The sequence below is a fragment of the Seriola lalandi genome, unplaced genomic scaffold (genome assembly GCF_002814215.2).
Source record: "Seriola lalandi dorsalis isolate HSWRI2012SDOR001 ecotype SW California unplaced genomic scaffold, Sedor1 jcf7180002054330, whole genome shotgun sequence".
Taxonomy (NCBI): Eukaryota; Metazoa; Chordata; class Actinopteri; order Carangiformes; family Carangidae; genus Seriola; species Seriola lalandi.
In genome coordinates this window covers 1,155,484-1,181,545 of record NW_019524883.1, presented here as the reverse complement: position 1 = coordinate 1,181,545, position 26,062 = coordinate 1,155,484, and the positions used below count along the sequence as shown (strand labels likewise).

Sequence of the window (26,062 nt, the reverse complement as noted above, 5' to 3'; positions counted from 1 at the left end):
CTTGGCCATATTACAATTTCGATCATATTTCGATTAATTCTGCTGACCTACTCAAGACTGATACAACTATTATATCTGTCTGTTCTATACTAAGCTAAAGCCAGCGGCAGTTAGCTTAGCATTAAGACTGAAAACAGATGTAAACTGCTTGCCTCAATCTGTATCAATTAACAAACCAGCGCCTCTAAAGCCCACTAATTAACACGCAAGATCTTGTTATTAATCTTAATCCGCTGAGCTAACTGGCTACTGAACGTAGCTTTATAATGAACAGATAAAAGAGTGACATTAATCATCTCATCTAACTCTCCGCAAGAAAGAGAATAAACTTTATTTCCAAAATGCTGAACCGTTTCTTTATCGAGATGATCGATAAAGATTCAATGTTGCAAATGACAAAGTTAGTACCACCGTTAGTGCCAGTTACTTTTACAAACAGGTCATACAAAACACATCTGCACAAAAAAAACATTTACACAGATGTCAGGATTCTTGCTTTTAGCTCATCAGATCCTGGGTAATGAAGCCACACATGCTGAACTTATCACTGTTCATGTCAGCTTTATTTGTCAAAATCAAAGATTTCTTCAAATATTCTGTGAGTTTCTGTGACCTCCACCTCTTCTTCCTCCTCCTCCTCCTCCTCCTCCACCTCCACAACAGCAGCAGAGCCCTTCACCCGCCTCTCCTCACCTTCCACCTCAATCCACTTCACTCCTCCACCTCCGAAGGGCCACTCCAACTCCTTCACCTTGTTCTCCGCCTTACCTATGGGAGTTACTGCTATCGCTTCAGGCTGTGAAGCTGTGCTCCATTCAGTGACCTCTCTGCTCCTCTCTGGCTTTGGTGCTGTTGTTGTTGTTGTTGTGGTTGTTGTTGTTGTTGTTGTGGTGGTGGTGGTGGAAACCTTCTTCCTCTTCGGGGTTGTGGTGGGTTTAACTTTAGGTGCTATCAGCTCTATTGTCCACGGTCTGCTGCTGATCATCTTGGTCACTGGAAAATGGTGAATTTTTGTTATTAGAACATAATCAGAAATAATTGTTAAAAGAAAAAATACATTAAAAAAAAATACCCATTTATGGAAAGTTAAAACTAATCATTAGAATAGTATTAGTTAGCTTTTTGAAGCCGGAATAATTTCTCAAGACATTGGTATAAAACTGCTTAACTAAAAAGTCTCAAATTTCTTACATGTAACTGAAAAAACATATCTAATGCCACAGTGAGGTCCCACAATGCTACATCTATATTCTAACTAATCATAACAGTAAACAAGTATTATTTGTAAATCAACCAAGTCTTTTTCAAACAGGTCACTAATATGTTGTTTGGTTTTTTCTTTTTTCCGGAATCAGCTGGGGTCTGTAGTTTTAGATAACATTAGGAGTCAGGAGTGAAATGGTGCATTTATTGGGGCTATTCAGAGCTGCGAACTCACACACCTTTTATTTTGATGACCCTGAGTGTATGTATGCCTTTGTAAAGAGGGAAACATGTTACCCAGTGTGTCAGTGCGGCTCACTAATGTATTTCTATGGAAGTTTTTGGCACAGAGGATTAAGCTGCATCACACTTTGGATAAAGGCGATGTCACCGTTTCGTTCATTGTTTTGGTCTTTTCGTGGGATTTGTTGACAGTACAGAATTTCTCCAGCTTTATGCTTTAATAACATGGGATTAGTTTTATTATTGGAGGTGAGGGCAACAATGACTTACCTGCAGATGCAGCAGAGCTACAGCTGGAGTCGCAGCAGGTGCACACAGAGTCTGATCCATACAGCTCAACCCATCTGAGAAAAACGGTGATGAAGAGCTGATCCCCATTTTATCAACTTTTTATTTCTCATTCTTCGATTTCATCAAGAAAAATAAACCCTCACCTTCCTGCTTTTGTGTCGTAGTTGCAGGACTTGGCTGTAGGCGAGGGCACAGAACTGCCCACAGACATGGTGCAGTGCATGTAGAGCTGCTACAGGAGATCAAAGTCAAGATTTGTCACAGGTTAAATGCTTCAGAGTCTTTTAGCACTGTGTTAAAATATGATTTGTGGCAAAGGAATCAGCCGTGGCTGCAGAAAAACAACGTCTATGCCTAAAAGTACAGCATAGACATAACATGTAATAACTTGCTCACCTTGTCCGTCATTCCCTTGAACATGAAGGCATCCACAAAGAATCTCACAGCATTGTTTTTGTATGGGATGAAACTGGAGTGATTGTCCTTGCTTTCAACCATACACCTTTATCAGGAGGAAAGAAAAGTCAACCATAACGTATTCTAATTTATTGCAACGTTTTTGTATCCAAGAACTTTATTTGTTAAATAAAAACTGAGTGAGGACAGATCTGAAGATATTCAGCCAGTGAGGTGTTTATTACCCAAAGTTTTTCACAATGGGAAACTGAAGCGTGGAGGTGTGGGACTTCTCGGGAGTCGCATAACACAAGTGGACGTACAGTCTTTTGTCCTGGGACATGGAAGGAGCCTCGGCCTCAAAGTACATGGGCTTTCCAAGCGCGTACTGATCTGACGGAGAAAGTCTTTCCCACTGAGCTGAAAGAGGGAAGAAGGAAGCAGGAAACAAGACCAGCAGCAGTTTCAATCTAGTCCAATACAACATGCATGCAAGGAAATCCAGGTTTTCCTGAATTTAAATAAATACAAGAACTCAGACTTGAGAAAGGTTTAGTGAAATTCAAAGCCTGAGGCACAAATATGATTATCATATTGACATATAACGTTGAATAATGGTAATAATGATTCAACAAAACCAAATTTAAGCAGAATGTGGACATTAACCATTTCACACCAGGACAGTGCAACTTATAATAAGATTACACTGCATATAATACAATTCTGTCATTTTTACATCACTTTTAGTAAATTTTTTACTCATCTTCAAATGTGAAAAGTCTTTTATTCGGTTTAAGACATTGCTCTAGTCCACAAAAAGACAAGGAATTGACATTTTTCTTAAAGACAAATCTAAGCTTACTTTTGCTTAACCATTTGGGGGTTTTTTTGTTTGTTTTTATTTACTTTAAAAACGCTAATGTTGTTAGTGGTCAACAGATACTACTACTACTACTAATAATAATAAATAATAACCAAATACTTTTACTTGATGGGAACATTACAAGGGTTAAGGCCATCTATCAAGATAAATTATCATCTCATCAATTGTCAAATTAGACTTTTTAAGACTTTTGAGAACCATAGAAATCAGGATTAGCTGATAATAAAGTCTACCCTTATTTAACCCTGATAATATGTAGGTTTTTACCATTTCGTGGAGTCAGAATAAATTTTGCTCTGTTCTTCATCGATTTGAAGATCTTGCGCATCCGAATCCTCGGTGTGTAGCCAATTTTGTAGGAGTACAGGTACCTAAACAGTTAAATACATTGTCTGTTTTTTTATTTTTATGTTAATATGCGATTTTGATGTTGTAAAATTGAAAGAACGCGGTGCAGAATGCTCAAATCTCACCTGTTATAATAACATGAAACAGGTAGGGTGAAGGGCACAGCTCGCCTGATTGGTCCTTGGAGCCTTGGTGGATCATATTGCAGTATGTTTGAATAGGCCACCTGGTTATCACTTATCTGCAAAAAACAACTAACTAAATCAATTAATTGATTGGTCTACACAAACATATCACAACATCCTAGAAGCAGAGGTGACTTCATCAAAGCCCCAGGTTTATTTACACATCATTGGGGTCTACATAATTTGATTAATCTCACATTTCTCATGAATTTGTTGCCACTGAAATTATTTCCCAGTAAGCACATATACGTCGCAGCAATGTCTGAACCAGATTGTGACATCTACAGTTCGTGGGCCATTTTGAAGCGTCCTCCACTGATCGTGTGAACATGTTCCTCCCGTCCCATGAAAACCAAAACGTAGCAGGGATGTGAAATGATGTAGGTGCAATATAGTTCCAGTAATACTCCACAGAGACAACCAGACACAGATGACAAAGTTGACAAAGATGGAGGCTGCATCGTGTGCTGTTAATCCTAATGTAATGTAAATATGTGGAGGGTTGTGGAAGCATGTGAAATTTGGAATTTATGAGGATTCTTGAGGTAGGACATGATTTAATGCTGACTAACACATTTCTTTTTTTTTTTTTTTTTTTTTTTCACTATTACATTTTGTTTATTCCAAAGACCTCACAGGACATTTTTTAGATTCACATTAAAGGAGCCATTTGTAGGTTTTGCTACACTGCCAATGTTAGCATTAACAGCTGTTTACTTACCAGTTTAGAAGAAACGTTCATCAAACTTCTTTCCTTTACTCGCTAAAGGCCGTCTCCAGCGGTGGAAAGCAACGACAATGTTAACTGTTGTTCCTATCACTTGTTTTCTTCTATTGAAGTTAGCATGCTAACCAGCTAGCTACTCTCTGTAGCATCCAATCTGCCCTGAAAACGTAGCGATGGTCGGACGGCGTATTATAACCTCTTGTATTATAAAAACAACAAACTCGCCCTGGATGTTACCGAACGCCTTCGCAGAACCTTCCTTCAGGAATGTCGCCTGAACGTCAGAATTGGTCCAGATGTGGAAGTAGTATCTGGCAATCATGCTTTATATGGACCAGATTCCGGTCGTGGAACTGGTGTATACTGGGCCCGAACAAGCATGTGGCCATAGTCTAAAAAACAACAAGTCAAAGGCTCGCTTACATCAGCTTACATAACTAAAGTTATACAGCTGAAATTAATTTCAACCAGTGGGGGGAATACAAGTTACCTTTCTGACCCCATAATCTAGCTTTGTAGTGTTCCCCTTCACAAGTCTCTTCCAGATTTTTCCGTTAGATTTCAAACACTAATTTTGGTGTAAGAAATTACACAAACATTTTACCTTACAGCACTATAGCTCAATTCATCATACATCACATTTTAAAGGATCTCCCTTTGGTTTCCTACTTTAGGAGAGAGTGCTGCATGTTCACAATTAAATTGAACTGATTTGTTGTAAAGTTGTGTTTTATCAAATTGCTTCCCAGGCTCTGTTATTCCCCGGTTATTCCACAATTATATTCATAATCAATTAGGCCTATTTGAATAAATAATTGATTGACTGTCCAATGAAAAAACAGTTTGCCATCATAGAAAACTGAAATAGCAAATACACAGTTAAGTTCAGGCATTTTGCTTAAAAATGACTTCAATAATAAATTATCTACATTTTTGCCATTTCATGTTTTTGTCAATTGATTAATTTACTGATCATTTCAGGTCTAGAGTAGTTTCTGGGTGCCTTGTGGGGATCAATAGGACCCCAAAAACAAATCTTTGCCCTTGGGCCCTTTAAGAGGTTAATGGCCACGCTAACGGTGGCATTATATCATGGAAGTCAGTGCAATTAATCCTCTGGGAACCATTGGATGTTTGTACCAAATTTGGAGTCAGTCTATTTGATGGATGTTGAGATGTGTGTTAAAACTCACCGTGCGTTTGGTTCCGCACCTGCCGAAGTCATATTCAAAGTGAAGGTGAGCCTTCGTAGATTTACTGGCTTGGCATGTCCCAAGTTTGAGCCGAGTGTGCGGTTCACCGGCGCCCAACATGCTCCTCTGCACCTGCACATGCATTTTCTCCAGCTTGCACGAAGTCCTCACAGAATCACCCGAAACACTGGGCGGACTGGTGCTGACCGGCCGAACCGGAATCAGGATCTCCCGGACGGGCTCAGGTAGAGGCTCCTGGCCGGTGCCTCTGGCTGGAGAGAAATGCTCCTTCTCCACCAGCGGGAGGCTTGAGTCCACAAACATGGGAAGATGGAGGTACGGCGGCGGCAGAATCGGTGTGTCTCTCCGGGAAACTTTTGTCATCAACCGGGTTGTTTGGTTTAAAGTCTTCAGCCTCAGCAGCGCTTCTCCATCCGCGGGGGCCAACAGCGGTAAAATAACAAACATTGAAAGGTAAACCATATAAAACATTTTAAACTGTTTTTTTAAATTTTAATTTAATCAAACCTAAGTAACGAATATAACCACTGATGATGTGCTCTTTCGTTTGGGCCAAATCAACAGCACCTGGTGGTGACGGTGTTGCCGGATTGACTGACAAAAAGCCCCAATCAGAGCCGAGGACCCGCCCAATCGTGGCAAAAGTAGTCCACTGATTTCCGCTGTAGACTACTACAATTACAGACACGATTTTAACCTGTATTTGATTATATTTTGGAAAAGTGAAGTACGCCGAAGTATCTACTGGCGGTACCCGTTTGCTATTTACCATTTTCTGCATTGATTACTATTAATGAATTACTTTGACAATGAAGAAAACTTCAAAACGTGATGATTCCTAAGGCAAGTTCTGGAGACATAAGGAGCGTCTTTTTTCTTTATTCACGATAGACATCGAAGACAGTTAAGTCACACTTTTTCTAAAAATCTGTATACCATGTCTGTTTGTTTAGATATAATCGAAGTATGACGAGGTTTTGACGCAGGTTGTTCTGCTTATTACCAGGTGTATTTTCAGATTTATCCCAGTTTAACGAGTAAAATTGACGAACCCGTTTCATTTCAAGAAAAGCACAAGTGGAGCTTATAACATCAATAATGGCACCTCTCCCTGTAGGTGTGCCAATTTCAGCACCCTAGTGCATATTCACTGGCAGAGATAAAGATATTCATTATTTATTTTATATGTTTATTTATCTTTATACACAGCATATGGCCAACTGGACTATTTAATGTAACGGAGCTAGAAGTAATGTTATTAGGAGGACACATAACTAAAAACACACATTACAGTGTGTTGCTTTTAAAAGGTGTAATGGGGCACAGATACCTTCTTTATCAATTTAAATCAATAAACATTAGTTTTTTTAGTTTGTATACTACACATATTCTTTGCATGTGTTCAATCTTATTACCATGCACATATGAAGCTAATGCTTCCCAAGAAACTACACCTGTCTTTTTTTTTTTTTTTCTTGGTAAAGCTTAATGAAAACACCGTATGTAATGTACAGGTCAGGTCAGGTCGGGTGTGGAGGTTCCCAAGCAAAGCTTTCACTCTGGCCATGTAGATGATAATACATTCTCCACCACATAGCCTGAGTGATACTGTTTCAGCTAAGAGCTGTAATGATGAGTCACTTGATCATCTGTTTTGATAATTCATTTATTGTTTCAGCCACTTTTCAAGCAAAAAATTTCAAACATTTGCTGGTTTTTGCTACTTTTCTCTGTCACAGGTGATAGTTTTATGAAATGAACTGACAGATAAAGCACTTTTAAGATGACACCTTTGGGCTGTGGGAAGTTTCAACAGGCACTTTTCACTACTTGTTTACATTTCATGGAATAAATAAATAATTGGGTCATTAATCAGTGAGCAAATAGTTAGTTGCATTCCCAGTCTCCATGGATTCACTCAAACTTACATTATGTTATTGTGTTATGTTGAATTACTGCTGCCACTGTCTGGTGGAGTTTTTCCTTTTTTCATGGAGGATTTTAGGATGAAGGGTGAATAAAACAGTGTGCACATATTTACATACAGATTGTAAAAACCTATCAGACAAACTTGTGATTTGGGCGTCCTTGAATGAAGTTGACTGATAAGTGGATAGAGGTAGTTTATTTTATCAGTTTGTATAAAAATACTAAAAATGGAAACAGAGGTTACACCCTCCCCTCCACAAACAGCTCTGCAGCCGGGAAAATTATGTGTTTAGAGGTTTTTTTTTAACAATAATCAGAGAAAAATCGAATTTTACAGCTTTACAGCAAACCTTGGTTTAGCACAGATTAGTGCACATGTACTTAAAGGGAACTGAGTACAATGTCAGTCTATTAGAGGGCAGAAAAGGCAACTCCAAAGCATGCATGACAAACTACTTCTTTCAAATTGCATTAATATTTTTCTATTCACCAAAGTGAGTATGAAATAAGGAGTGTGAGTAATGTGCCAGTCCAGTAGGGGGCAGCAGGTGTTGCGGCTCCGTTGCACAGGTGTGTGTTGCAGCATTCATTGGTGAAGGTGAAGTTGAGTCCCATGGCATATTTTTCACCCGTGAGTCCACACAGGGCGGGCAGGACGCAGCTCTTCTCATACAGCACCACATGGAAGTCTCCTGAAAGTTCAGTAGAAACATCAGTTGAAGAGTCGCACACACAAAACAAACCGCACTGACACGACTCCCTCCGCGCTCAGCCTTTCTCACTTCTTTTTCTCAGTTTTGATTCATTTAAATTTTGCTCAGTGACTTGACACGCCCTCACCTTTCATGCCCACAGCTCTGCTGGACAGACAGAGCTGCCCGGGTGGACACTTGAGAGGAAATCTGATGCAGTCCAGAGGTGAGATGGCAGGAAAGACACAAGTGTAACAGAAGAGGGGAACTACAAGACAGATATGTTGATTAAAACCACACAATGACTTTTAATAGTCTTTTGCAGAGGATTGTGAGAGATATAGTAATTCTGATGCAAGACACGATGAGAAGGACAGAAACTGTACCATCCATTGCTCTGAATTTAAAAACAGGCAACAAAATTCTCAAGCGTTAATGTTTTGTAATTGATGAGCTCATTTAATATTGTATCATTAGAATTGGTGGTATTTGCTTCTACAATTGTATAATTATTATGGAAGTAAAATAAGTTGAAATTTAAAAGGTGATACATTGGCAACTATTTGATAATTGATTAATTGTCCGGGTCATTTTTCAAACTAAAATGCTAGAAATTTGCTTTGTTTCATCAAATGTGAAGATTAGCCTGTTTCCGTTTACATCACGGAAACTTCTTTTTTTCACTATTTTCTAACATCTGATCGACCAAACAGTTAATCAGTTGAGAAAATAATTGGCAGATCAAAATAATCAAAATAATCTTTAGTTGCATCCCTCTTAGCTGCAAAACCCAAAGTGTTTCTGTTGGCAACAGCATGCATCTTTTGTACTCATATACACAAGTGAACACACAGTCTTATGTTTTGTTCCCTTACCCACAGCTGGAAGTAAACAGAGGAGAAGCAGAGGACAAACCAGCTTCAACATTACTGACTGTTTCTGTCTCAAAGGAGGAAAATGCTCTTGTGGTTCGATTCTTCAGCTCTTAATGTCGTCTCTTTCTTTTTTATCTTCTAGAAGAAACCACCCGTCTTCATCTTGAACACAAGAAACCTGGTAAAGTCTTGTTTTTTAAAGATTCCAGTCAGCTTTATCCAGGCTTTCTTGGCTTCCTCATGCGGCCCAGCTGCAGAGATCTGAAGGTAAATCTCTTCTGCTTTCTCTAGATATTCTGTTAATTAACTCCAAGAATCTCCACACCCCAATCCATATGATTCAATTAGGCTGTTAGCTTCCCGGTGACAGCAATGATTTTTTCAGTGCTGCCTGGGCTCGCCTTCCTACAGAGAATGGCCCCATTCAGATTTAAGAGAATCAATGGAGCTTTGTTAGGAAACAACACTCCAGTATAAAATCGATATACAAATTGTCATTTTATGTCTTATGCCATGCTTTTTTAAACAGAGTGATAAGACACGTTGCCTGTATTAAGGTGAAACAGGGCAGGTTTATTAAATCATGTCTTAGTTCCTAATGAAAGACGTTGAGTTTGGTGGGAGTGCTGTCAAGTGACCTGCAGTCCCATGACTAGAAGTAGGGACAGTGCCATGGTTTTTAACTATATGGAAAAAAGATGTTGAATACACAGGTCTTTTAAGGCTGTTTTGGTACACAGAAAAAGGCGGCTTGTCGGTTTATGTTAAAATAAACTCTAATACCTTAGTTTTATAAGAAAATGTATAGTTTTCAGTGAGGAATGGCGGTAATATTGTTAGATAAGATAATCATATTAGACACCACTTCATCTCTGTCCACTCTTTCTCTCTGTTTCTATTTTTCAGCCATACAAGAGGCCCTTGTTCCTACCACGGTAAAGATGACCTAATTAGACCACAGTGAAACTGCAAATAAATCTGGCATTTCTTTTAAGACAGGGAAAAAAAAAAACAGTTGGCCGGGGTCAGTCACATAATTAATACAGGCCATGAAAGGTGATTTTCTAATACTTGACTGCGTTTATCGACGGTGACTCAATAAAGCTTTGACCTATTGTCAGATTTTTGGCTGTGCTCTCTCTCTCTCGCTCTCTCTCTTTCTGACCAAGAAGTGTGAAGTTTTCAACAGAAGAGTCCCGCACTTTGTTTTAACTTTTATTAAATATCAGTGTTTGAAATGTTATTGCACAAAGGGGAGGGGGGGGGGGTGTGAACTGAAACATGAAAGGGCCTTCTCTAAACTGGAATAAACAGGAATAAATGACCAGGGTGTCTTTATACTTTTGGCCATATAGTGCAGCTTTTATTCTATTCTGACCTTCATGAACCAGAACTTTTTGTACACAGCTGCTTTCAATTCTCACCACACGTCAAATTAAGGCTATCATCTCTCTCTCCCTGCTGCAGCTCTACTCAACACAAGACAAGGAGAGTTGGCCTCTGGACGCCCCCTACTGGAGGAAAGAAGGCACGGCTCGCTTGTCGACCTGCTGACGCCTCATGCGGACGACACCTGCGTCCACTCGCACTGCTGCTCTCTTGCCGTGCAGGTCATCCAGCAGTTGCAGACAGGCGTGATGCAGCCTCGCCAGCTCAGCCTCAGAGGACATTAGACATTGCTTCAGCACCGCACTGCTCTGAGAGACACACAGGAAACACATTAAGCCTGATTTCTGATTCAGTGTTAAACCACTGAATGCTTTTTTTAAAACATATGGTGTGAACATCTGCCAATACACACAGCATACATGCTTATATTATTTGAATATGAAGGTGCTCTGGTTTACAGTTTGTTTGTCTATAATCTTTATTTTCACACGAGGAGAGAAGGTCCTACTATCTTATATGAAAGGAAACTTTTCTTAAATATACCTCTCTAGCTATGTTTAAAGATGCAGTGGAAGGATGAACCTCTACTCCACACCTTGTTTGTTTTCTGTTATTACCTGTATTCAGATCAGTGTATGTTTCTGGGTGTCTTCTTTAACAGCCCTTATCATGCGTCATGGTGGTATCAGGAGACAAGTCCCAGTTTTGGTTTGTTTTAGATTAATAATGCAGATTGTTGTCTGCAGTAGTGTGAGCGCAATCTAACACAATAATACCTTTATCAGTTTATTTGGGAATGTTTTCAAACGTTGGTTCCACTGTGTAATAAGGCATACTAGCTCATGGTTCATAAATAATTTATTAAAACTTTATAGATCAGTAACAAATCATTGCTAAGACCGAATATGAGGTTGGCAGGATGTGAAAAAATAAATTGGGCTGCTGTAGTAAACTTATCACAGGGTCAGACAGCTCTGTAATGTAAAAGGTGTTGCTGTGAGTGACAAGCCTGCAGAGAGTTATCACCCAGCTCTGCAGCTCCCTTGTCGCTTAGCGCATTGTTTTAGTTTGGTTCAGTCCCACCACTCTCATCATCAGTATCATTGCCTGCTGCTGTTTTTGGTGGAAAAAGCTCTGATAAAATGCAGCATTCAAGAGCAGACAGGCTGAGTTAGTAGCTCTTAGTGGAGCTTTTAGCAGCTGAATAGCCAGATGTTTCCCTGAGGAGCTGGTGGTAGGGAACAAAAGGTGTTTGAACTATTGGAGGATTCGTCCTCATTTATTTAAGAGCAGCAAGATACAGCAAGCAAGCACAAGAAAACGATGTACACCAGCCAAATGGGTTATTACTGATCTATAAAGCATTAATAAATGATTAGTTAAGAATTAATAAAACCATTAGTTATGGGGCAGAACCTCTTACTGAAGTATGAAGCAGAACGTGGTGGAAGCCAAATGTCACTGTCGCCTTCATTTATGAGTGTATTTGACATTTTGGAGGAAGTAAACACCTGTATGAGATGAGCAGCTTCAGGTAACTGCGTGCCCGGGTGTCTCTGATAAACCTGCACCAGAGGCCTGTTGAGTTTCTCTCTGGACAGTATATCGCCACTGTACTCTGGACCCTGTGAACAGAATAACACAAGGGAAAACATCACCTTGTGGAAACTGTCACTGAATCGCAAACAAAGTCCCTGATCCTGTTCCACATGCACGCTAACCTGCGCTCTGCCGTGGCTGTGACGAATGCAGTTTATTTGCCTCTGCTTGCGAAACATGGCCTGTCGGGCGGCTGCAGACATCACAGTCAGGTTTTGCTGCGAAAGACAGAATGAAAAGAAAAACTCAAATTTCTGTGCCGCATGCAGATGTTTCACACGTGGTCGTGTTCGTGTTTACCTGCAGACCGACTGTCTCTGCGATTTTCTTCACCAGGCCATCGTTGACGGTACAGTGAGCAACTTTCTGCCTGGCGATGGCGTTGGTCAGCATCCGTCTGATGTTTTCCCTCAGTAGCAGTGACTGGTTGACTGTCAAAGTCGACGACTCTAAAACCTGTTTACACACTGCAGGAGGACAAACCAGTGATGGAAAAAATGACCTTTTATCTGTTTCATTTAAACAAGCCATGCTGGACTGCTTTATTTTCTTAGGTCAAAAGGACAGTGAGCTTTTAACACATCTGCGTCTCATACCATTTAATTTTTACAGAACTATAACTGTTTTACTTGAGTAGTAAGTTGGTGATGTGTAAGTGACAGACAGTGACAGTGTAAGCAGAAGAGATACTGCAGTAATAATGCACATATATTTGCTCCTGTACATTGGTAGTACAGTAGTTACTCTGAAATTTACATTTCAATTGGACTGCCATGGAATTTGGCAGACATTGTGCCTGCTTAACACCATCATGTTAGCATTTTCATCATGGGTGTGTTTGCGTTAGCATTTAGCTCAAAGCACCATTGTGCATAAATACAGGCTTACACAGCTGCTAGCATGCCTGTTAATACTAGTCTACATGGCCACAATATTTCTTGTATATTCTGTGCACATTAAAACATATGAATACTGCAGTAAACTAGTTTCTTCAGTTTCATACTCTGCAAATACAGATATTTTCATATTGAATCCATAATTCCACATCGTACCTCTTTCAATTTTACTAGTTCCATTTTTTGGACACGTTTTTTGCTCTTGGGAGCTGCTTTTCCTGCTGCAACAGCATGACTCCCTGCAGGGACTGATACAGTTTTACTTTCTGTCCTGGGTGTACCTGGTGTAAAGGGGCTGATGGCGTCCGTTTTGGTGAAGGTCTGGGCAGCGTTGCCATGTCCTCCAGCAGAACCGCTGTGCGGCAGCAGCTCCAGGACACGAGCCCTTTCACTGGCACAGTCCAGCAGCCGTCTGCTGCTCTGACCCAGGGCCTGGAAGAGACAGATGAGGGACTTATGTCACAGTGGAGCTGCAACTTATCATTATTTCCATTACTGATTAATGTGCAGATTATTTTCATTAATTTTGCCATTATTACATTAATATTTACCTCAAAGCGCCACAGTGGCAAACAACATCCTCACAGTTAAGTGCCTGGTATCCCTGGGGCCAGTTGCCATAACACCTTGAGTTAAGATTTTCCTTGAAATAATAACGGTTGCACAAAACACCTTTGTCTGACTGTCTAGAGTTGGATAACTCTACTTTCCACAGCTTGATGAGCTCTATGGTTTTATGTCACATGATCTGTCTGGTCAGGTAGAGTCCAGGTGTTTCATGTCCACAGGTGAACAGTGTGCCGGGTCACTCACTGAGTTTAAACTCTCTGACCGTCTGCTGAAGTTCCCGTCAAAACTACAGGAGGATGAGAGAGCAGCGCACTCTTCTAATGTTGCTGTCTTCCCAAACAAACGGTTTCCATGGAAACTGTAGAATTATACTGCTTTAAAATCTCTTTCACTGCCGTAAATTACTCCTTCACTAAGGAAACCTTTTAAGAGATTTTGTGCAACACCCTTTAGTAACTCCCTCAGTGACAGAGAAATAAAACCTTAAGCGTTATACTTAAGTAGAAAACATGAGGTGTTTTGTGCAACTGGCCGCAGGCCTTTATTTTTTTTAAAATTAGCACTTAAGTATTTTCTTCAAAAAAAACAACAAAAAAACAAAAGAAACAACAACAACAACAACCAAAAATCGAGTGATCAATCGAGAATCAAGTGATGATGAGAGAAGGGTGGGGACTATTCATGCATGGAGGCTTCAGGGGTGTTGCTTTTCTTCCGTTAGCCACTAAATCACATGGATGGTCAAGTGGAATTGGAGAGAACAGAAAGAAACAGAGACGGAGTCGGGTGGGGGGTGGACCTTTAAAGTAAAACAAGTCAGCTGATGAAGACAGAACAGTGGCGCTGTAAATCACCTGTAGCTGGGTGAGTGTGTTTGTCAGTGCTCCCTCCAGATCTTGTTTCAACTCGGCCAGCTCTCTTCTCTCACACAACAGCAAGTAATCAGCACCATCTCTCTCCTGCAACGCAGCAGACCTGTCAGCGAACGCATCTCTTCTCCTGACGAATTCAGTTCACAACACTGAACTTAATGGGTTAATCCTTTACATATCATTTACATATCTGGTGTTGCATTAGGTCTTAATGGTAAAATCGTAACATACTGTATTTCAGTTATTATTGAAAGGATTTAAAGATGATTTCATAATGTTAGAGGTTTTTAGGATTTGAACTAAATTTGATGGAAGTTTTCGAACTTATATGCTTCTATAGGTAAAATCTCTAAAAACAAGTCCTGTGCTGTGCTGCTGTGCAGAAAATAAACTAAATATTGTCAGAGTTAATCTTTTCTTCAGATTAATTCAAAATGTCCAAAACTAGAAGTGGTTCAGACCGAAAGTTGAAAACACCTGAGACAACAGCCAAGTGTCAGAACATTGTCCTTGTGGTCCGACTCAAACTCCACAGTTGATCTCTGTGGAGAAATTCTCTCTTTGGTGTTTCTTCTCCATGAGATGGTCAGAACCAAACAACAACAACAAGCCCTGAAGTGATTAATGATTCAGTGTTTCCCTCATGGAGCATCTGGTCATATGACTGTATTTATCACACCGTGGCCCAAAGAACAAAGCACATAGGAGACATGGATGGACGGACTTAATGGGCCCACCAGGGTCAGGTAGAGCCTCTGTTTGAAGGGACTATTGACATATTTTGTCATCTCTTTCAGTCTGAGGGACTTGCTTCTATACAGGAGGGGTGGGGGACCTTTTACATGTGTGTGCCCAGGGGTCTATAGTCTCATCTGCCCATGTGTGGAGAGCATCCTGATAAGAGCACGCTGGGTCAAAAGAAATCTGTAGCTGTAATCTATAGCTGCAGCAAAGTGGATACAAGACTCGCTGTTTATGTTGTGTGATTTGCTGCTCTGTTCAAACCGATAACGGCCGAGTTATGTAAACTTACCGTCTCAGCAGTGGATGGCCTCCTGGTCCTCCCCTCTGAGCTCCTCCTGTTGACGGTCAGATCAGTCCTGAGGCTGCGCAGCATCCTCTCCAGGTGACCCCTCTCCCTCTCCAGCTTCATCCCCTCCTGGGTCACCTTGCCGGCCTGCCTGCGCAGCTGGCCCTCCACCTCCCGCACCCTCCGCATGTACTCACCGGCCACCGCGACGCTGGCTCCAGCACACTGCTCACGCAGGCTGGTAGGTGGGAATGGGGCCACAGATGTCCTCTGGGACCCACTGGGGAACTTGAGAGGAAAGTTAAATAGCAATTTCCAAATAGAAGTACATTGGGGGGTACAACTTTGAACTACTTGCCCTTCACTTGAGTTTCTCTTTTTTATGCAACTTATGTTGCTCTATATTTCAGGGAAATATTGTACTTTTTACTACACTACATCTATTTAACAGTACATAATTACTTTATTAAACCATGAATACGATTAATGTGAAAAACTATATTTGAATATTTAACTTTTACGCATATACTATAAATATAGTTTACTGATACTTGCATTTTCACTGAAGTATAAATTTTAGCAGTGTTATAAATACTCTAAGTAAACGATATGATTACTTCTGCCACTGCTGTCTGTACAAAACAAAGTCATTATTGTCTTTATAAAAAGTTGAAGTTGTTCTGAGATGTTCCATAGCCAAATTAATTAACTGTAAGTGCGTTTAACCTCCCATGAAAACTTCTCTTAAGTCAACTTGGGTCTTAAATTAAAACTTTTATAGGACAGATGTTGCTGTTTTTTCTGACTATTTTGTTCAAGAACACAAAAGTAACCTGACAAAAGCATCTGGTGAACCTCTGAAAATGCACCAGGAACTCATTTAAGGATCATAACAGGAGGTTGGGGACCAGTGACCTTGGCTACATGATCCTCATCTCAACTTTACCTGAAAATAAAAGTTTTAAATGATTGTGATACACTTGTAATATTATCATTATCATTGTCATTGTCACTTGCCACCGCTCCCTGTATTTTTCTCACCGCTCCTGTAGTCTGGGGCCTCAACATCTTGTTTTCGCAGATGCAGTCACGACCCTCTCCGCATTCCTCCTCTGGGATCTTATCTTCGGATGTTTCCGCTGTGCCGGCTGAGCGCTTCGGGGTGAAACCGGCGGCGCTGCTGCTGATCCGGGTCCGGCTACAAGTCGCCGACCGCCCGGCCCGAGTCTGCCGCACCAGGCGCTCCGCCCGCTGAATGGAGCGGACCGTCCCATCGCGCCAGGACAGCGGTCCGACGGTGACAGAGCCGAGGAGAACCGACTGGACCTGCATTCCTTGACATGTAGTTTCCTCCTAAACTGTTATCTCTCTGAATTAGATAAACCCCTCCAGGCCACTGTGAAGCCTCCAGGGTGAAAACTTGAATGAATTGTTGGTATTAGCTCCATAGCAACAGTTCCTGAAGTAACTAGAAACTCAAAGCTGTTTGGTGATTGGACAGTAAGGAGACGACAGGGGGCACTTTTCTTTTAACGTTCATTTTCCCCTCAGACAATGTTAATGCTGAACCACATTTACAGGGAGGATCAGCATGAAACTCTCCCAGGTGAATCATCAGAACAAAAGATGAACAACCGTGTCTGAAAATATCTGGTTCTTTGCTGGAAAGTGAAAGGTACAAGGATGGGCAGATTCTAAAACAATGGGGCCCTGGGCACAGACACCTCTCCTACTGTATAGGAGCAAGACCCCCAGGTAGAAAGCACAAGAGGCAAGAGGAAAGTCTTTGTGGTAGTTTTGCCCTTTTCTGTAGTTGTTTTATGTCCGTATGTGCGTGTCTCTCTTTGTGGTTGTTTTGAGTCTTAGAAGTCAGTGCATGCCTGTTTTAGTGACACTTTGCAAGTGAAGCCTTGCTACGGCCCTTAGTGGCCTCCTATGGTGGTTCAGTTTTCCATTCACGGATACAAGCCTGTGTTCATGAAAACTCCTGAGGGAGAGGTTAACTACAACTCCCAAAGTGCCTTTTGGCGAGAAATGTCCAAACACTGAGCCTAAAATTCACTTAGTGCTGCTAACGGCGGGAGAAAGCTAAAGATGATGATGTTGAGAAAGTGACAACACAAACTGCAGTTTCAATCAATTCACTTTTGAACTCTGTGTTAATTTTGGATAAATTCAGCAACTATGACGCCATGTTTTGTTCCCTAATTCAAACACAAAGCGATTTGAATTTATTGCCGCTATGATTCACAATTCTGACTGGCTTTTTCTCCATGGCAACCGTGGCAGAGGGTCATGGGTATTGTAGTATTGAGTCCCATCCACCATGTCAAAATGATGGAAAAAAAACATGATTCATCAGAATGACATAATTAGAAGTGGTGGTCATAACATAAATCCTACTAAAGTGAAACTGAAGATCTCGTTTAAAGAAACGTTTGAAGGCCATGCATGATGGTTAATGAAACAACAGCATCTTCAGACATCTAAATAACTTGGATCAGAGTGTTTAATTCTCTTGAGCTAAAAGAAAGAAAATGCATACGTCCCAGGTTAACAATACAAGACATGAAAACATTGAAGATGATTGAGAAAAGTACCAAAAGAAAATAAAAAATGTGACATATATAAAAGCAGAAAATGAAAGTGGTTAAAAAATATTATTTTGGTCCTAAGTATTCCCCTCCACGAGCACCAATCTACCACTGTAAACAAAAAAATTGGCAGATCTCCACTGAGAAAGTAAGAAGACAAACACAAGACACCAATGCAAAGAGCATCACAGAATAAAGGGGGGAACATTCAGATTTAAAACAACATCATCCCCCCACCCCCTCTCCGAAAGAACTTAATGAGACTTACTCAGATCCACTAACAATCACACCATTCAGAAACGTACCAGCAACAGTCTCACTGCATGAATTGAAATCTGCCTTACCATTAGACCCATTACATCAAAATAACTAGATACAGTAATCTGGTGGTCTTTAAATCAAGTATGAAACATCCAACTGTGAGAAGCTACACCTGACATCTCTCCACACTGAAAACAATCAGGCTGTGTCTGACTCTCCAGCTAGTAATCATGGGAAATTAAACTCTTCCTTGGGCCATGGCAGAGCAAGGAGGGTCTGCCAGTGCAAACCTCAAAAAAAAAAAAAAAAAAATTGGAGGGATAAATATAAATAGACTTCATGTAGACCACGATAAATATGTTGAAGAGGCAAAAAGGTGGTGCAGAAAGTGCTAAGTACTCCTCCAACTTTGTGCTGTTAGTTTGCGTCTTTGTCATTACGGCGCGTTCTCCCCCGTCTCACAGTGTGTGTTTGACGGCCGTCACAGGTTCACGTTTGTTCTGCAGGTTCTGCTGCAGCTCTCTGAACAGATGGTCCCGCTCCTCAGCATCCAACAGGATTTGCTACGTTGGAGAAGAATAACGATCTCAGTCAGTTCATAATGAGGCTTTATCGTTGCTGGTTTTTCATCTTTTCATGTTGACAATAAGAAAAATATAAAAGCATCAGACATTGGAATACGTAACATTGATGGCTTCATCTATCCGTTAAAGTGATACCATTTCCTCTTACAAACAGAAAGTGGGTGTCTTTTATATTAATGTTCATTTCCTGGTAGCTCACAGGCTGCATCACTGGTGGATTTTAAAACTTCGAAGCCTTAAGTAATGACCGCTTTCAAGAGCACAAGTGATGCTCACCACACGTCCAAGTCAACTCATACATTTTCACATCAGTTTAGTAATTGAAATTATAACAGAGGAATGTTTGAGTTAATAAGGGTATAGATTTGTGAGTTATGGCTAAAAGCGTGTCTTGTGAGGTCACAGTGACCTTGACCTTTGTGCTGAATCTGAAGAAATGATTGGTTTATTACCGGCCCTGACTGTCGCTAGTGCGCAGGCATAAAAATCCTTCTTATACGAGATGAATCTAAACAACTAGAAACGGGCTCTTTCACCAGGTTTCCTTGTTTGCTCAAATGATTATGTTCAGAGGAGATAGTACATTTATTAGAGATCTTAGCAGGTGGAACAAGACATGCGTTTCTCTCCCTCTCTCTTAATGTTTGACCTTGTGCTGCTGCCTCAGTCTTTACTTTAATGTCATTCAACTCAGACTTATGCTGCATTCAAAGAAATACAGTAATTTTCTGACCTAGCAAGATCACCGCTGTTGACCTTTGTGGCAAAAACTGACCAGGGTTACTTATTCAGATGTGAGATCGACATGTTAAATTGCCATCAGAGTAGGTGACGTAGTTCTGTACTTAAATTTTAACACATACTGTGACTACATTGCAGGGTTACTGCTGCTGAGAAAATGAAAACCTCTTTGTAATCTACAACATATTTTCTCAGTGAGGCTGTGAGTAAAAGTAAAATGACTCCCAAACCTTGACTTGAAGGATCTGAACCTGCCACTGATGTTTGGGATCATTTAAGGTTTTTATTTAGAAAAAAACAGAAACTTCCCTATCAAAAACAAAAAGAGCTACAAAAGTCCATTACGAGGTTTTCAAACTGTGTTCACGTGCTTCAAGGTATTTTTACTTCTTGCTATTTTTGTCTCCTTTTGTTGTCCTCCTACAGTAACTACTTCAGTGCCAAGTACATCATCATCACAATAACAGCCGTTTAAAAGTGAGCTTACATCCAAGCAGGGCTGGTCAGTGTGTGTGGTATGTGGAAGTGTCACGCTACGCACAACAATAGTAACCTGATGACTCCTCTCAGAAAACATCCAGCCACGTTTATGATCAGTTAAAGATGGACCAGACCAAACTGGCGTGACAACATTGACAGACACCAGACTGACAGTCTGTGCCTTCACCACAAAACCATCTGCGTTACCTTCACTCTGTCCGTGTTTAATCAAGTTTGCACCAGTGCAATTTTTCACTTGTTTGTGGATATATATTTTTAAAAATTGGTTAGACTAAATCTCTCTCTGCGGGGATGGAGGTATTCAGGGCTGCAAATTATGATTTCTGAATGAAGGGAGGAGAGGTGAACATGGAGGGCTTGTGTATAATACATACATTTCTGAATACAAATAGCAGTGTTATAATACTGCTTTTTGATTGAGAACACGTGTTTGGGTGTTATTTATTTACTCAGAGTTAATACTGTATGGCTCTTTGGTCTAAATGAGTTTACTCCAGTATATAACCGCTGGTGTTAATATAACATGCATCATTTTGTAGCGCTCCTTATGCATACATGCACCGAATACTGATGACGGTCGACTGTAGGGTCTCTCCGCTGGAGGATGAGCCAGAAGCTTTCCAGGAACTCAGGAACTAAACCTGTGTTTCAACATTGAGTTCCTGTCCGACAGTGCCAGGGTGGAAAAGAAGCTCCTGCTGTGGGTGCAGTAACGTTTAAGAAAGCACTCTAGTATCAGTATTAGGACTTGGGTTGGGTATTTGTTGTTGTTTATTAACATTAAAGACAAAGTTAAGCTTTGTTCGTCTGCTTCCCAACTCGCTTCAAAGTAAAGAGTGAAAGAAAGAAAGTGAGAGTGCAAACGAGGGCGAATGACAGTGATTAGTAATTAGTCTTTACCTCTATGAGTTTGTCTCTCTTCTCCAGACTGTCCCTCAATTTCCTCTCCTCTCTCGATCTGTCCTCTCTGATGTTCTGCCAGGCTCTGTCCGCCTCCTTCTTCCCCTTCTCTCTCTCCCTCAGCTCCCGCCGAGTGTCTCTGAGTTGACCGGTCAGAGAAGACACTGTCTGACTGTGAGTCTCCTGCTGCTTCTGGTTAAAGACAAATGCAAGAGGAATAGTTAGTGAGGCTAAGGGTTGTTGTTGTTGGTCCTCAAATAAAATATGACAAAAGAAAAGCAGCATATTTTCTCATTTGAGAAGCTGGAACTGGAGAATCACTGTAATATTTAATTGATCATCAAAATTGTTGATGATTGTTTTCTGTCAATTCCATACCAGGTAAACACAACTGTAAGTCTAAATAAGTATCAGGTAGCAGGTGAAAAGGGAAAAGTCCTTCTCAATACAGAATAAACAGGCAGCTTTTTCTTTTTCCCTTTAAAGTATAAAACTTTCAAATCGTCTCCTCGTGCCAACATCTCACCTGCACCATGTCCTGGTATTCCTGCAGGGCTGTGGTGAGTTTGGTGATCTCCTGGCACAAGGCGGCGCCGTTTCCCTCTGTGTCTTTCAACAAGGCCGCTTGCCCAGCTCCACCCCCTGCCATCCCCCAACCAGTCCCAGAGTCAGAGAGAGCCTATGGGGAGAGGACCTGCTGTGAGTAAAAGTTTCCCCCGTGGTCACCGAAGTCAATATTTACTGACAAACCTTTTCTGCCAGAAGAGGCTGAAACGCCTGAGCACTGCAGAACAGGCTCCTCATTCAATAACACAGAGAGAGTGGAAAAACTGCAACTTTCTTTGAGGGGTGAAATGGGTTAAATGAACACTTGTGTCACATTATCTCCCAGTGTAGAACATATACAAGTGTACCTAAAGGGGCAAAGGGTGGTCACAGCAATATTGACTTGATTTAAGTTTGTGCTGTTGATTACAATTAATCTACAAATAAAAACTATTCATGGAATTATGTATTTTATTTATTTATTATTTATGAAAACATCCTACCTCAATATTTTTCACAAGTGCTGAAAACTTCTAAATTCTTTTTCCCCTAAAAAAACCTAAGTTGGTCGTACTTTTTTAAGCCCTAAGGAGAGTCTGCAGGTATTCGTATTGCATACAGCACCTTCCACAATAAGGTAGGGAAGCCTGTATCTTGCCTGAGATGCATTACTGAGGCCAAAGAAGTAGTTATGGGACTGCTGCAGCTCCTTAAGCTTATTTTACTGCAGTAATAACAAGAGGTGAGCGTATTAGCATCTTTATCAACCCAGATCTTCTCACATTTGTATCATGGTGGCTGAACAGTGAGAGAACAATGTTCCTGGAGTCTTTAGTGAGTATATCTTTTTATATGTATATTACCTGCACATCTTTGTGACGGATCTCCAGCCCCTCTTTGAGGCAGTGGATCATAGCTTCCTTCTCCTGCAGGACAGCAGCAAGGGCCCGGTCCCTCTGCCTCCACATCTCTCTCTCTTTCTCCCCCTCCTTCAGCAGCTGCTCCTTCTCCCCCAGAGCCACCCGTAGGTCCTGGCGTAAGCACAAAATGCAGGTCAATCTAAATAAAACTTCAAGTGTGGGGACAAAGTACAAATGCACACAGTACCTGAATGTAGAAAGAATGTGGGTGTGTGTTTTTTTTTACATTGATAATATCCTGGTTGCACTGCAGCACACTGTTGAGTGTGTCAAGGTCTCTCTCTCGGTCTCTTCCGGCCTTCCTCAGCGCCTCGATCTCGTTCTCCATGCTCTTCTCTTGCTCAGTCATTTCAGACCTGAAAGTCTTCAGCGCAGCCTGCAGAGCACAGAATGTGTTGTAATCTACATTTGAGACATCTGGTTTACATTAAAACTTGTTTATTACCCATATAAACTGAATATTTTCTACTGAAATTGGGTTTCGGACTCTTGGTCAAACAAAACAAGACATTTGTAGGCATCATCTTGACCTAACAGAAATAAAAATTGTCATTTTACTGTTGTTTTGACAAATAATAGCTCTAGTCTGTACTTCTCTGGGCGCCAGATCTCCAGAATGTAAAGGCCCAACACTTACTAAAGGGCCTTCGACATGTCAAGGATATCGAATGAAAATTCACATGAAGCACGAAATGTTGATCTTTATGTGCTTTAATGCCAAAAACAATAGAGATAACTCCAAAACACAGTGTGTAATCCATATTTTTTTCCAAAGCCAGAGGAAATTGCTGACATGTTGCTGCTAGACTGATTAAACTTTCTGGCAGGCCTGAGGTAAAAACAAAAAAACAAAAATACTCATCACAAGACCTGCTCTGCAAATACAAAAGCCTTCAGGGACAGGAGGACTGAGTCCGATGACTATCAGCCAATGTCTGTTGTGCTGATAACTAGTATGCTTCAGTACGTGGGTATTATGTTTCAGCATAAGCAGATTCAGCAGTTAAAAACACTTAAAAGATAACTCTGGGATTTTGAACCTGGGCCTTATAATGTAATCAAACAGGACGGTTTAGGCTAAAGGTGTAGGCTAACGTTGAATCAGGAACCCTCTCACTACTAGCCACTGACAATGTGAACCTGTCAGTGGTAAAAACAAGCACTTCTAGTGGACGTACTTTGATTACATTGCAGCAGCTGGGTACACCGTTCCCACTCAGTAGTGGACTGATTTTTGTCCCCATCAATCATTTACAACCAAAAACATGGGAAAGTTAGTCACACATTAAACAATCCCGGAGTTATCCTTTAGCGTCAGGATCAAAAAGGACAATGTCAGTTCTAACCTTGTTGTCAGAGAGAATTTCCTTCAGGTTCTCGGACAGTTTCTCGGTCAGCTTGTTGGCCAGCTCAGTGCCTGCACCCTCCTCCGCACACAGTCTTCTGATCAGACCCATACACTCCTGGAAGAGAGGAAATATCTGTCTGCTTAGTGCAATAGAGCAAACAAACTCATGTAATGTAGTCTTTAGATGAGTTTGAGATTTAAGGCGTATCTAAGTGTGGATATTTGCAAGCTTCAAAGTTTATGAAGCCATTTCATGCAGGAATCAATACATGGGGCCATAATAAGCCGAGGGGGAGTCTTCATGTAGAGGCCAGAGCCGAGCTGATATGAATGCAAATGGGAACCACTGCAAACATCAGACAGCACCATCATAAATCCAACAGCTCCATCAAACAGGCAGCCACATTTATTACTTGTCTATACACCCTGAAACTCAAATCTGTTGAAACCTGTGCAAATCTGTTTCAAACCACAAGACTCGCTGTATGATTTCAGAGAAGATGTAAAGAAAATTTAAAAATGAATCGTGATACATTTGTTCATTATAAAGATTTAGGAACGGTTATCTTTTTTAAAGCATTTTTCCTATGCAACTCAATATTCACAGCATATAAACAGTTGGATGTCAACATATAGTACTTTTCTGTGCTCAGTGTGTGCATGTTTTAAAATCACCTGGATTATTTGCATATTCTTCATATGCAAAGGGAACAGAGTCCATCTACCAGCACCTCTGAAGCTCACTAAAAAACATGTCATATTGTGTTTTTGTGACATTTGGACAGAGCCAAAGTAGCTGTGGCTTCCCCCTGTTTCCTGTCTTTATGCCAAGCTAAGCTAACAAGCTACTGGCTGTGACAAATAGGAGTGTTGTATCGAACCAGTCAAGTTATTAGTGTTGCACATCATAAAACCAGGACTTCCTTATACAGCCAATTATTGCTAATCTGTAATAGGCTGTAATCCATTCAAGAATACTTTGGGTCAGATAAGAAAGTCTTATTTGTATTTGTATTATTTATTCAGTCCTATTTGCCTTAACTGTTTAGCTATTACATTCATCTAGAGTGACTTACAATGAGTGCAGCAATCCAATAAAATTCCTGCTGTAAATCATCAACATAACAAGCAGCTAAAAATAAGAGCAGTCACAGTAAAAGCTTTAAGAAAAAACATACTTGATTGTCACCGGTACAACGTGGTGAACAAACAAAGCAAAGCGAATGCAGTTTTGACGCTGCCACTTTAAGGGCTCACAGTGACTTCAAAGACAAACCACATTCCAGTGAGCTTTGAGCCAGAGCCAGGGCTGTGGCAGAAGATCTCACTGCCGTGTGCATGACTGAGTCCTGTCTCCCCTCATCACCTCACCCACCTGGATCAGACGCTCCCGGCTGTGCAGCGAGTGACCGAGGCTTTGCAGCAGGAAACTGCCACCCTCCTCCTCCTGGTCCGGCTGGAGGAAAGAGGAGAACAAATTTATTTGTTCCTGCTTTAAAACATAAACCAAAAAAAGCATGAAATTCTGAGCCCATCACATAAAAATAGTTGCAGTTTAATTTTCTTTCAATTGTCTAATTTGTTAATTGACAAATCATTGCAGCTCCACTGGGTTTCTATTGTTGCTAATACAATACCTAAGCCTCATTACTGACAAAACAATACTTTCTTTGATAACCTTGTTTGGGGAATATTAATATTGGATTTGATTAATCAATTAGTCAATTAATAGAAGATTTATCAGCAACTATTCATATAATCAATTAATCGTATCAGACATTCTTCAAGCAGAAACTTCCTTTCAATCTTTCTTTGGTTACAGCCTCAAATGTGAGGATTTCATATTTCATATTGCCTTGTGTTTCTTGGTGTTCATGCCTTTTGCTGCTACTATCTGGGGAACAAAGTGGAGCTTTTAGCAGCTAAAGCGTTGGACATTTCCCTCACATTTTGGTAGAGACCAACAACAGAGCTAAAAGAGAGTGAACACTATTATATTTGCCAGGTGGCCAGAAACAAGCAGCCACAAATGAATGATTGTGTTACTCTGTAACTGCTCGATGTGCAAATAAGAAGCTGACTGCTAACAAGCTCGCCATATCAACTTAAAAAGGTGATGATTTATCAGCATTGTGATCACGTGTTTAAACCTGCTGCCACTCCCACACATTTCTTACTAATGTTCATCTCTGCTCATCAGCGGCCCTCGTTCTGACAGAGATCAGGTGATGCGGACTCCAAAGAAGCTGAGAGAGGCCTGTTAATGATATTCTCTATCATAAGACTGCTGAGCCCGGGGCAAACTCCACTGGTCGGGGAAGATTC

The 26,062-nt window shown here is 40.8% G+C and overlaps 4 protein-coding genes across 8 annotated transcripts in view; all 4 read right to left on the bottom strand.

The window, feature by feature from the left end:
• Positions 1-541: 541 nt before the first annotated feature.
• zp3d.2 (zona pellucida glycoprotein 3d tandem duplicate 2) lies at positions 542-6,046 on the bottom strand. Its single transcript, XM_023407171.2, has 8 exons — positions 5,470-6,046; positions 3,490-3,605; positions 3,284-3,387; positions 2,379-2,553; positions 2,134-2,239; positions 1,881-1,969; positions 1,717-1,790; positions 542-993 (listed from the first exon to the last, which is right to left on the bottom strand). Exons 1-8 carry the CDS (start codon positions 5,959-5,961, stop codon positions 563-565), a joined length of 1,587 nt encoding a protein of 528 aa, XP_023262939.2. The 5' UTR covers positions 5,962-6,046; the 3' UTR covers positions 542-562.
• Positions 6,047-7,875: 1,829 nt separating this feature from the next.
• On the bottom strand, positions 7,876-10,188 carry LOC111655659 (uncharacterized). The gene is made up of 3 exons (XM_023407135.2): positions 8,987-10,188; positions 8,260-8,379; positions 7,876-8,111 (listed from the first exon to the last, which is right to left on the bottom strand). The coding sequence occupies exons 1-3, from the start codon at positions 9,036-9,038 to the stop codon at positions 7,906-7,908; spliced, it is 378 nt and encodes a 125-aa protein (XP_023262903.1). The 5' UTR covers positions 9,039-10,188; the 3' UTR covers positions 7,876-7,905.
• Positions 10,189-10,320: 132 nt separating this feature from the next.
• Positions 10,321-17,705, bottom strand: tektl1 (tektin like 1). Of its 2 annotated transcripts, XM_087174226.1 has the most exons (8): positions 16,384-17,705; positions 15,346-15,630; positions 14,295-14,399; positions 13,152-13,302; positions 12,275-12,441; positions 12,097-12,192; positions 11,887-12,000; positions 10,321-10,683 (listed from the first exon to the last, which is right to left on the bottom strand). In XM_087174226.1, exons 1-8 carry the CDS (start codon positions 16,672-16,674, stop codon positions 10,498-10,500), a joined length of 1,395 nt encoding a protein of 464 aa, XP_087030352.1. In that variant the 5' UTR covers positions 16,675-17,705; the 3' UTR covers positions 10,321-10,497. The 2 variants fall into 2 exon arrangements, with proteins under 2 accessions (XP_087030352.1, XP_023262955.1); XM_023407187.2 differs by lacking the exon at positions 14,295-14,399.
• A 128-nt stretch (positions 17,706-17,833) lies between these two features.
• Positions 17,834-26,062, bottom strand: part of LOC111655696 (uncharacterized) — an 11,925-nt gene continuing 3,696 nt past the window's right edge. For all 4 annotated transcript variants that reach the window (XM_087174225.1, XM_023407182.2, XM_023407185.2 and 1 more), the window contains 7 exons: positions 25,113-25,193; positions 23,736-23,852; positions 22,616-22,765; positions 22,333-22,500; positions 21,450-21,602; positions 20,924-21,115; positions 17,834-18,760 (listed from right to left, as the gene is read on the bottom strand). In XM_087174225.1, the coding sequence (XP_087030351.1) occupies positions 18,656-18,760; positions 20,924-21,115; positions 21,450-21,602; positions 22,333-22,500; positions 22,616-22,765; positions 23,736-23,852; positions 25,113-25,193 (966 nt within the window). In that variant the 3' untranslated portion in view covers positions 17,834-18,655. The remainder of the gene's footprint in view (positions 18,761-20,923; positions 21,116-21,449; positions 21,603-22,332; positions 22,501-22,615; positions 22,766-23,735; positions 23,853-25,112; positions 25,194-26,062) is intronic.